This window comes from Pogona vitticeps, chromosome 2 (assembly GCF_051106095.1).
Source record: "Pogona vitticeps strain Pit_001003342236 chromosome 2, PviZW2.1, whole genome shotgun sequence".
Classification (NCBI taxonomy): Eukaryota; Metazoa; Chordata; class Lepidosauria; order Squamata; family Agamidae; genus Pogona; species Pogona vitticeps.
Window position 1 is genome coordinate 84,021,729 of NC_135784.1, and position 12,216 is coordinate 84,033,944.

Consider the following 12,216-nt stretch of genomic DNA (forward strand, 5'->3'; position numbering starts at 1 on the left):
TATGCCAGCCACAGAGACTGGCGAAACGTCAGGAAGAACAACCTTCAGAACACGGCCAAAGAGCCCGAAAAACCCACAACAACCGTTAGATCCCGGTCGTGAAAGCCTTTGCAAATACATTGTCCCTATAATGTTTCTATACTATGTAGGCAGCACTTCGATTAAATTGGAAGCTTGACTAGCTAAACACGGGACTATGTCTCTGCCAGATTATTTGATGAAATCACATCACTAAAGAAAATATATTCTGTTCTGGGTTTTTATTTATATTCCATTTGCTGCCGAAAATGCCATGTGAATATTAACAATCATATTTAAATAAATTACTAATAAATAATAAAACAAGTTAAAAATGCACATCATTAAAACAGTTAACAATGCCCAATATGCTAAAACCAGGTTGAATTTAATTTAAAAAATGATTTTTTAATTTAAGTTGTGATTTAGATAAATTTGATTTTTTTAATCATTTATTTTTATCCACCCTGATTAAAACCCTTCAACAGGCCATCTTAAATATCAAAAGTGAATCTGAATGAAAAAGGGTTTTGCCTGCAAACTGAATGGTGACAGAGAAGTGGGCAACTTCACATCCCTCAGAGGGAGTTATTTTTGCTAAGAGAACATTCGGTAATACCCCAGTAATAGTTGCCTCAATCTCTGCTCTCTAATCAGAACCCCTTATTTTTAAAGATTGAAGCATGTCAAGGCCTTCAGGAGGCAAAACGTATTACTGGAGGTAATTTAAATAGCATACACAATATTTAGGACTGCAGTAACAGCTCCCATTGGTTCTATTTTACAATTCCATTTAGCAGATATAGGTTTAATACACTCCTAGAAAGAATTAACTACAGACTCTAGAGACTGCTTGTTGTGTTCTAAGCATCATAACACCTGTTCCCTTCTGGACTAAGTTTTATTTCTTAAAGAGTGGAGCAATACACTGTGGGTGCAAAAATTGGTCCCATCCAGACTGTGAACCTATCACCAAGGTTTTATGCATCCCCAGTCCCAGTCAAGGTACAAAAATATTTTCATGATCTCTAACCAGTTGGTGTTGCTCAAATAAGACTTAGAGATAAATTTTCAGCAGCTGTCACATCATATCAGAAAACTCAGTTAATATCTCATTTGGTACAATATAGGACATTCTGAAAGCAGTGGTAAGAAGAAAATGCATTAGCAACTTTAACCTATTAAAGAATAAACATTAAAAATAATACCATAATTAATTTCAGACATAAGTATTTCAGTAGCCAAATATAAATCAGTAGGCAATTCACCATGCTTCAACTGTGGAGAACAAATATATTGAATTTAACAGATCTAGATATTTCCAAAGTACATTCAGTGTAGTACTCAAAAGTTCAAAGCTGTTAGTCAGCAATACAGTGGTGCCTCGCATAATGAGCGCACCGTATAACGACGAATCCGCATAGCGATCCCTTCTCCGGGATCGCTAATGCGGAGGCATAGCGTCCGTCCCTATGGAAAAAACTCACTTAGCGAAGACGGGTGCTAGGAAGGAGCCGCCGCGAGAGTGATGCGGGGCCGCGCTGGCCGGGAAGAGGAAGGCAGGTTGCAAGGCAGACAGGCGAAGAGAGGGAAGCCGCGTGTTTGCGCGTCCTCCCCCCCCCTTTCCCTCTTCCTCCTCGTCCTTCTCCTGCCGCCCCCAGGGATGAAGGCAGGCTGCAAGGCAGGCAGGCGAAGGGAGGGAAGCCGCGCGCTCGCGCATCCTCCCCCCCACTTTCCCTCTTCTCCTCCTCTTGCTGCCAACCCCCCAAACCTCCCACAGAGTCGGGCGATCAGCTGTTTGGTGGTTCTAAAATGGCCGCCGAACGCCCAAAATGGCCACATGCAGCGTTTTCGTGCCCTCCCCTCGCTTACTGAGGGTGCGAAAATGGCTGCCGCTATGGAGGAAACTTCGCTGAACGGTAAGTTTAGGGCCCATTGGAACATATTAAATGATGTTTAATGCGTTCCAATGGGCTTTTAAGTTCAGTTTAGCGACGATTTCACATAGCGAGGGTTAATCCGGAACGGATTAACCTCGCTATGCGGGGCACCACTGTATAAGAAAGAGGAGACCTAAGTCAAAAATTGTATACCTTGATGGAAAATAAAATCACAGCCAAAATCTTCTCAAACCTTATACCTTTTCATGTAAGGAATTAAATATTGATACTGTTTTAAATTGAATTAAATGCAGTCAATATTCAGATGAGCATGAATCACTGTTAATGTGGGCAGTTGCCTCCAATGAATTGTATGAAATTTAATAAAACCTAGCAAGTTTCAAGGTACTAGGTTTCTGAGACTCTGTTAATGTCATTCCGTCTTTCTCTCTGTAATTTGATAATAGTGAGCGCTGAAATCATAAGACCTGGCTTGTATGCCTGCAGCCTTATTCCCCTCTTAAACCAAGATACAAAATTAGTCACATCTGTTCTTACTAACTTGTTAGTAAATAATGTCAGAAATCTTATTGCTTACAGTAAGTTGCAACTAGAGTAAGCCCATTGAATCAGTGGGTATCACCTCTTCCATAAATTCTGTTGATTCAGTGGGCCTACTCTAGTTGTAAGCAACAGGATGTCAGCCATTATATTTACCAGCACCCATTTGGTTTCCTTAAACATAGGCAAACTGTAGACCCTGTCCGGAGATTGTGAAATGTAATTCATTTTAGGTAGTACAATAAAAATGAAGGTCTTGCCATTGCCTCTCTGAATGCTTCCAAGGCATTTTGGTAGTCTAGAATGGACTTGTATTTTTAGAGTGTGTAAGACTAGAGAACTGGGACATCAATTTTTGCCATATTGCATACTCTTCATAATAGCAATGGTGCTGCTATTTGGAAGAATGGCCCAATTCAACACCATTTCAGATTGCTAGAGGCACCAAGATTGGGTGCCCAGATTCTTCAGTCCTGTTCGTTTTCACAATGAAGTCTAGTCAGTCCTTCTAAGGAGCAACCCAGCACTGCAGCGGATGTCCATTAGTCAGTGGAGGAGTATGGTCAGCCTCTTTGAAGACAACACAGACATGTTCTTATCAAACCCAGGCATGGAGCTATCAAGAGAACTCCAGCCATTACACTTGTTTCAAAAGCATCTCATACCCTCTTCATAATAAAACCATTTTCACCACCTTTGAAACTCTTTGGACATCAGGCAGAATCAGGGTCTTGTAATTGCCCAGGAAAAAGTGGGAAAGATGGAAAATACTGCCAATAGAACTCATGCAAATTTGGAATTTGTTGATCTCTGATTACGGGGGGGGGGGGTGTTGGCATAAATATGAGGTCTGATTGTATATTGCACAGCCACAAGGCTTCTAACTGCAACAGACTGAAAGTTCAACTAACAACATACTTTGTTACGCTAGTGTTCAAAGGTAGCAGCTTTTGTTAATGGAATGACTCACTACCCAATCTTACTCTTTACCAAGGTGGAATTTTGTTGTGCGCCAATGATTCCAATGAACAATTAAAAGATTTTTAAAACACTGAAAAGAGCTGCCCTCAATAGCATAACAACATTTTCTACAGACGTCTACAGAAATGAAGAAAAATAGAATGGAATCATCTATTTGTGATTGTCAGATTAAATGTTTTAGAAAAAACAAGCTTGAAGGCTAAGATAAATTTTCCTCAGCTTGGGTTTTGGACTGTAACTCCCAGTAGCCCCAGCCAGCAATCCTAGTGGCCAAGGCTAATAGGAGCCTTAGGCTTGAATGTTTTATGTGATTACAGGTACGTACAGTAGATAAATAGAATAGCATAAGTTTTTCCAAGCAGTATCCAGTGATTCTGATGTTATATGTGGTAAGCATTCCTTTACCAAATCAACTGGAAGATTTTCAGAAAGCAGACTTTGTATATGCTCAGTTGTGTAAATTTTAAATGTGGGTTATTGCCTTTTTAAATAGATTACAATTTTTGTTTCTGTTTTGTACAAATGTTTGTCACTGATGTATGGGGTGGGGGAGGACTAATTATCTGAATGCTACCTTGGGCCATTTTCACACTTCCCATGCCCCCGTCCCCTGCTTCTATCTTGTTGCTATCTAATAGCGATTTAATAGGAAAGAGATTCCCATAGCTGTGCTTAATCTCGGTGCTACTTGTTGACACTTGAATATTTATTTATTTAAAATATTGTACCCCACCTTTCCTTAAAAAAGACCCAAGGTGGCTTACATCATCGAAAAGACAATGTTTAAAGCTGAAAACAATGAGTATACAACAATAGTTTGCATCATGAAAAGTTAATATTTAAAGCCAAGAACAATTAGTATTAAAAACCAACTGACATCATTAAAAATATACATGTCTCATGTTAGTTTGGAAGAGCTTATATGTGAGATAATGCTCCCTTTTCTTGCTCATTACACAAGTGTGAAAAGTTGATCTCTCCAATTGCTGGCTTTTTAGTCCAGCAAGAGTAGCACCAATTTAAAGAAATGTGCATTATCAACTGAAATGGAGTACACATGCATGTTTGGTATTAGAATGTAAAATAGGGTGGTTTTTAATTTGATCTAAGGTACATTTTCTTTAAATAATCTGCAAATTGGCCCAAGACTCTGTCAAGCATCTGAACTGTTTTGATATTTTTGGTAAGACTTGCTCTATCTATACACACTACAGTAATACCATTCAGTGTAATAAAAATTCCTAAGGAATTATTCACATTAATTTTTTGTCATGAGAACATACTGTTTAGCCTGTGGTTATTTTCCTGTGGTCACTTTTATAGTAATATAACGCCAAGTTTACTTTCTCTTCAATGTGTCATGTAAACATGTATGTAACTGCCAAATTCTGTAATAAGGGAAAACTTCTAACATTCCTCCTAATCACTGAAGGTCTGAATAATAGATTGCCCTTACATTTTGTTCAAGAATCTAGCTGTGAGTAGCTCTGAATTTCCTCTGGAAGTCTGTTCTAGGGCTAATTATTAAGAAGAACATGCTTCTCTTCTTTTCGACACTGTTGGAAATAGCTTGCCCAGTAGGCTGTTAGGTTCCAGCAGGCTGTTAGGTGAGGTTAAGGTACGCTGACTAAGATTTTTCAGATTATTTTAGTGTCTTCTGGCATCTTAAAGGCTATTGAGTTTTATTTGCCACAAACTTGTATGAAATGTAACCTGCTTCAAATTTCTTTCTGGAAGTTAAGGAATATCTTGACAAAGTTTTAACTGTTTTGATACCTACCTTTTTTCTTCCTGTAGGTGGAGCTGGCTTTATGGGATACAGCAGGACAAGAAGACTATGACCGACTTAGACCTCTTTCCTACCCAGACACAGATGTTATACTTATGTGTTTTTCTATTGATAGTCCTGATAGTTTAGGTAAGTAGATGAAATAGAAATGCATTTCATGTTTCTGAAAAGATTTCATGCCTGCAGAATTGCTACACTGGCACACCAATAACATGTATAAAGCTAAAACTTCTGAAAACTTAGATTTTCCATAAAATATTGATTAAGAGTTTGTGTGTGCATACTCATCTAAGCTTTTAAATTGTTTTCTGCTGGTAGCAGATAATACATGAATGTAAATATTTTCATTTTTGCAGCTCTTGATTAGTAGTGCTTAAGACAGGAGGGCCTGGCATGCTCTGGTCCATGGGGTCATGAAGAATCGGACACGACTTAACGACTAAACAACAACTACCTCTTTAAGGTTACCCATATACAGTATTACAGTTCTAGTCCCTTGGATGGTGTTTCATGTAAATAGGCAGGAAAGGAAGTTTATATCAAATACTTTATCAGAGTTTCACATCATAAAACTGGTCTAAGCTACTTTTTTTTTTTAATCGGTTTCAGTATTGCAATATAACCTCTCTGATCTAATGCAGTTTTATTCTTCTAGGCTCTTATTTTAATGCTATTGAACTTAAATGCAAATATGTATCAGATTAGCTTGCTGCTTTACCACAGAAAACTTCAGCAGTCAATTTCTGTCTTATCCACTTAATATACTTTTCAGAAACTGCAAATGATATAAAACAAAAATAATAATTGAAGGTGAATCATTTATACATGAACATACAGTTTTAATTGTGTGCTTTACAAGCTTCTACAGTCCATTGATGAAAAACAGCTTTTAATTTTTGAAGATATTTTCTATACGTAACAAAAAGCCCAGACATTTAGGAGTCTTTGCTTAGTAAACAGAGAGATGCTACTTATGGTTTACTTTCTAGTCCAACAGGCCGTTAGTGAAGAAATTCTGTAATCAAATGAGAAGGCTTATGTGCATTTCACCTTAGAAAATGAGTAAATGTTACAAAATGTCTTTCATTGGGACAGCCTTCTGCACAGCTTTCTGCATCTGCCAAAACTAAAACAGGAATGGAATAGGTCTAGTGTAGTAGTCAAATTGCATGGAAATGAAATCCAGCTCTGCTTACTTGTCACTCTAGAAAGAGCCCAGTAATGGCAGCTATACTATGTATGCATGCATGCATGCATGAGATTTTTATACTACCCATCTAGCAGAATCCACCAACATACCCTTTAATTTTCAGCCCTACTGGGCGGGGCTCCGCCTCTCTCATGCGCGACTTCAACCCCAGTGTGCATGTGCACTTGCACCCCCATCACGTGCAGGGTTCCATCATGACCGGAACAAAATGTGATCACTGCATGGAGGAGGAAGAGAGATGCACAGAGGGAGGTGAAGTCATGTGCACATGCCTGGCTTAGGAGGAACCTTGGAATCCACAGCTCTTGGTGGTTTGCAACAGTGCACAAAACCCCAAAATGTATTATAAAATCAAATAACTGAATCCCCTGGATCCCCTGAAAAATGTTAGTGCCTAAGGAATACCTTTTCTTCTAGTGGGCAGCTTTCCTGCACTTAAATAAGTATACCTTGGGTAGTTCATACCAGTGAAACTGTTAATTTATGGTGTTGAGAGATGTTCCCTTTCCTGAAGAAATTTGCTGTACTGGTGTTGGCTTAAGCTTGATGAGAATTGTTCTCAACTTGATTTTGTTTTATCTTAGAAAACATTCCAGAGAAGTGGACTCCAGAGGTGAAACACTTCTGCCCCAATGTACCCATAATCCTTGTAGGAAATAAGAAGGACTTGAGAAATGATGAACACACAAGACGGGAGCTGGCCAAAATGAAGCAGGTTGGTTTTCTTTCTTTCTTTGCCTGACTACACAGAATCCTTGTTGTAGCATATCCAGGGTTCCGTACTGGCGAAGTGGGCATGTCATATAGTTAGCAGCAAATATAGCCGCTATGTAGAAGCTTGAAATACAAGTTCTGACATACATGCCCGAGAATGTAAACCATCTTAATGTTCCTGTGTCATATACATATTTCAAAAGTGTTAAAAGTTTGAATTGTGCCCTAAAATTATATACAAAATTAATTGATTTATTTTTCTTAAGCCAGAAGCTGAGTAAAGCAGCAGGCATTATTAAATAGGGCAACATGAAAACTTTTGTAACTTTGTATTCCCAAAGGATTACATGGCTGGGATCTGATGGTTGTTGTAGGTTTTTCCAGCTGTTTGGAACACTGCCAAACAGCCCGACCTACAACAACCACTTTTGTAATTTCTTTTTAAATTGCTCTGATTGAATTTGGTTACACTAACAGGTTATCGGGGAGAGATTACTTGTACAACTGCAACTTTCTAGGAAATAGTTACAAGGGAAGAATCTTAGACTTTTCTGCCCTATGAATAGGAAATAGATCTAGTGTTGTGTGTTATTTTAGTAAAGTTCTCAAAAGGCATAAACACACTTAATAAAGCAATATTGCAGATTGCATGTTTTTTCAAGGAATAATCACATCCTTTATTCTGCCTCACTCATATATCCCCCTCTTTCCTGTGTACTTCCTGTCTCAACACAGTATCACTTTTCTCCAATCAGTGAAATGTAAAACTTCCCTTCCCCCAGAGTTCTCAAAAACCATTGGCTTATTTAATTAAATAATGGAAGATTTAAATATTTAAATTGACTTAATAGGACTAAAACTTGATAAACTGTTTCCTTCTGCAAATACACAATCTTATAAGTGAAATGACCTGTAAATGAAAAAATTTAAAAATCAGAATTGTTATTTTAACATAAAATAATTTATGTTGTTCTAACTTGAAACATGCTATACTGTTAATAATGGGGAAAGCAATTATTTATTGTCACCTGTCTTATGTATTCACAACAATTTGAGAAGGCTTATTTTTGTTAGAAAAGTGTCAAGTTTGTCTGTTCAAAATAGTAACACAATTAGAACTAAAAAAGATAAAAGGAAATTACCTCTATTTGATTTGGTTTTCACTCATGGAAACTGGCTCTTCTTATGTTTGTACAGGAACCGGTCAAACCTGAAGAGGGCAGAGATATGGCAAACCGCATTGGTGCTTTTGGATACATGGAGTGTAGTGCAAAGACCAAAGACGGTGTGAGGGAAGTTTTTGAAATGGCCACTAGAGCTGCTTTACAAGCTCGGCGTGGCAAGAAAAAATCGGGGTGCCTTCTCTTGTAAAGCACAGCCAGGGGAAGATGGCAGAAGCAGTGCCCCGCACTCAAAGAATTTTTGAAGTGCTGTTTATTAATCTTAGTGTATGATTACCAGCCTTTTTCATTTATCTATAATTCACTTAAGAGATTTAAAATTGAGTCTTGCTACCAGTATTTAGAAGCCAACCATGATTTTTTTATAATGGTCTACATCAAATACATCTGTGCACACAAGGGTTAACTTCAACATTCCTTTAACAAAAAAATTCTCTGCATTTGCAGGATATGCCAGGCACTAATTTCAAGACAATTCTCTAACTTCTTGCTTTTTTTAGACATGGGGGGGTGGGGGGGAAGCTGGTAACTCTGACAATTGGACTGTAACTACTCCATAACTAACATGTCCTAACCTAATAAGGTACAACAGACATAGCTGTGGATGAGACTATACGTAACTTCAGTGTTTTCACTTTGAGGGAAGTTTGATTTTCCACTATTTTGTTTTTTCTCACTTGAAGGCTCCAGAAGATCAAATAATAATTGGAAAGTGTGATTGCCCTGAAATGACCAAAGTCCCACCCAGCTATGAAAAGTGACAGTTACGTGGTTCCATGTTAGTTACCTTATAGTTACTGTGTAATTAGTGCCACTTAAATGTATGTTACCAAAAATAAATCTATATATCCCAGCCTAGATGTAGTATTTTTTGTATAATTGGATTTCCTAATACTGTTGCTTGTAACTTCTGCGTAAAGTGTTCTGGGTTTTTTTAAGAGTGTACTTGCAAACAAAGTCAAATGGCAAGTGATACCCTTTCCCCATTTGTAACTGTTCAACCCATTTGTATTACTTAAACATGCCCAGAAAGCTCATCTTTAGTATCTCCTTGAGGAGCAAAGGAAAGGCAGCTGTTTTACAGTCAAGGTAACTGAATGTTTCAGAAGCTTTAAGTTAACCTCTGCTGGATCCAGCTCCAGTCCGAAAATGCAAATTCTTGCTTACCTGCTAGCCAAATTCCCATCCTGTGAACGTCTTGCTGCTCTGCAGCAAACTAAACTCTCTTCTGTATTTCTTGTTTCCAACTACTAATAGAATAAAGGCAGTTTTCTAAGCTCCCTGTAGTCTGTTCTCTGTGTTCCTCCCCATGCAGGATTCTGAAAATATAAATCGATGCTGGCACTGAAACCAATAGTCTTCAGTTTCACGTGATTTCTTTAAGCACTGTAAAATGCAAATGCTGTACTCCTCCTTGACTAAAGAGAAAAACAGGCATTAGCAAATCAAGAACAGCTCAGCCCAAAACTGCTAATAAAGGTAACTTAATCAAGTCTTAAAGAAATGCTATAACAGAACACAGCAAGTCATTTTACTCAGGGAAAGCAGGAACATGCCTTTCTAGGAAACAATCATAATGGACGAGGCAATCCTGCAGCAAGCATTCATCTTGCTTTTGCCTGGTTGTACATATCAAGCCTCCATACTATGTAATTTGAAATCATGGTAATTAGAAAAGTGCATTTCAAAAATAGTGTGTGAATAGATGGACAATGTGCTTCAAATTAAGATGTCCCATATGATCCATCAATTCGGGTCTGATTAGATACTCTTTGTTTGTAATATGCACATGTCCATAAGGACATTGTTCAGGGAACTGGATTATTTCCTGACTCGTTTGTTATTGGGGGGAGAATTTTATATTAATTTTAGTGAGGATTTGGACTTCATAAGAAGAATTTTATATTAATTTTAGTGAGGATTTGGACTTCATAAGCCTACTGTAAACTTAAGATTTCATATATGAATAAGATACAGTAGTGCCTCGCATAGCGATCGCTCCGTATAGCGATGAAATCACTTTGCGATGGCCCCTATGGGGAAATTTTGCTTTGCGATGATCGCAGGGAAGCGATCATCGCAAAGCCCCCATTTTCGGCCAGCTGATCGGCAGTTCCAAAATGGCCACCGGGCAAACAAAATGGCCGCCCGCTGTTTTGCCTCGCTTTAGAGGCACCGAAAATGGCCGCCGCAGTGGAGGATTTTCGCATACGGTTAGTTTTTAAGCCCATAGGAACGCATTAAACGCGTTTTAATGCATTTCTATGGGCTTTTTAAAATCGCTTAGTGATGAAATCGCTTAGCAGCGATTTTTGCTGCACCGATTAACATCGCTAAGCGAGGCACCACTGTATGAAGTCCAACCTTGTAGGTTCTCTAATTTGCAAAGGGGTTCTTCAGTGTGGTGTTTCTTGTCTGCCCATAATTGCTCCACTATTCTAAGCTATTTCTGATAAGTCATTATAAGACAAAATACGTTGCTAGGGATTGACTTTTAAGCTGAGAGGAACGCATGGGTGCTGCATTCACCCAGGATCAGATTTGAAGTGGCCAGTACTGCTTGGCACTAAGGCAGCATCAACAGCTTGCAGCGCCTCTTAACTGTGGTTGTATACCAGCACAGTTTATTAGGGAGAGTTACAACATGGTGGCAGTAACCATGCTAGTAACATCCTGGTTGGATTACTGTAATGTATGTTGGGTTGCCCTTAAAGACAGTCCAGAAATTGCAAGTAGTTCAGAATATGATGGTAATTACCATCAAAAACTAAGTGGAATGGGCTTTGTTTCTACTTCCAGGTTCAGTTGAATGTAACTGTTGTTGGCCTTTAAAGCTGACCCCAGATGCTATATGAGTTCTGTTCGAACCAAACTTGCCTACTTATTAAGTAACTCCTTGGTAGCCATTATGATGAGGGTGAATGGATGACTCTCCTCCATGTTTATATCTACTCTGGAACTCCCTTGGAAAATGTCATTGCCAGGTAATTGTCTATTTAGGTGCCTAGCAAAATACAGTACTGTACTCAGTGGTATTTAATGACTCCTAAGGTCTTGCATTTTTGGGATCATTATTCATTTTTCTCATTCTTTATTGATTTACAGTATCTGTTGTCTGTTTTTGTTTTATATTCCCAGGCCATCATGAATCTCTGGCCAAAAAAAGTTAGAAAAAGAGGTTTTCTTCTGCTCTGTTACATTTGTATGTAATTAGCATCTCTTAAAAGGTTATGATGCAAACTCTAAATGTGACTATTCATAGGATATTTACTATAAAATTATGCTTCTACTTGTATACAGTAATTTCCTAAATAAGATATGGTATACAAGGAGCACTTCAAATGCCCATGGTATTTTTCTATCACTACAGCCGCACCCTCTGTTACACAGTCACAAGCACACTGCATCTTTCCCCTCCTCTTTTCTAGTTTTGGGTTCCCAGTGATAGCATGTCCCAATTCTACCATTCTGTGCTGCTACATCACTTCATCAGACCAATGGGAGAAAGATAACTACACTGCAGTAGGTGCAAGAGTTGGCACAGTTAAATCCAATTTAATTTCTGTTGACTGTACAACACATAGTTAATCACAAGTAAGGCCAGCCTTTTCTCATAAGCATTCATTGATTTTTGTTAACAGAGGCTAGTGTGGTTTTTTTTTTCTTTTCAGGATTGCAGTCACAGTTTCTAGCATGTGGAATTGCCTAGATTGGTCTAAAGGGGTAGTGGTTGGGGTGCCCTAGAAGGGCATTGATGGTGGGCCAACTTTTAAAAAAAGTTCCAACAAGTGACATAGCACTGAATTAATATAGCAACTTGTGAAAGTTCAGCACTTAGCATGATATTGGAAAAACTCGGTAAAACTGTCTGGAGGAAAGACA

At 38.4% G+C, this 12,216-nt stretch overlaps 1 protein-coding gene across 3 annotated transcripts in view; it reads left to right on the plus strand.

The window, feature by feature from the left end:
• RHOA (ras homolog family member A) overlaps positions 1-9,614 on the plus strand; it is a 36,312-nt gene extending 26,698 nt beyond the window's left edge. For all 3 annotated transcript variants that reach the window (XM_020789399.3, XM_078385518.1, XM_078385519.1), the window contains 3 exons: positions 5,238-5,358; positions 7,024-7,154; positions 8,351-9,614. In XM_020789399.3, coding sequence (XP_020645058.1) covers positions 5,238-5,358; positions 7,024-7,154; positions 8,351-8,524 — 426 coding nt within the window. In that variant the 3' untranslated portion in view covers positions 8,525-9,614. The remainder of the gene's footprint in view (positions 1-5,237; positions 5,359-7,023; positions 7,155-8,350) is intronic.
• The last annotated feature ends 2,602 nt before the right edge of the window (positions 9,615-12,216 follow it).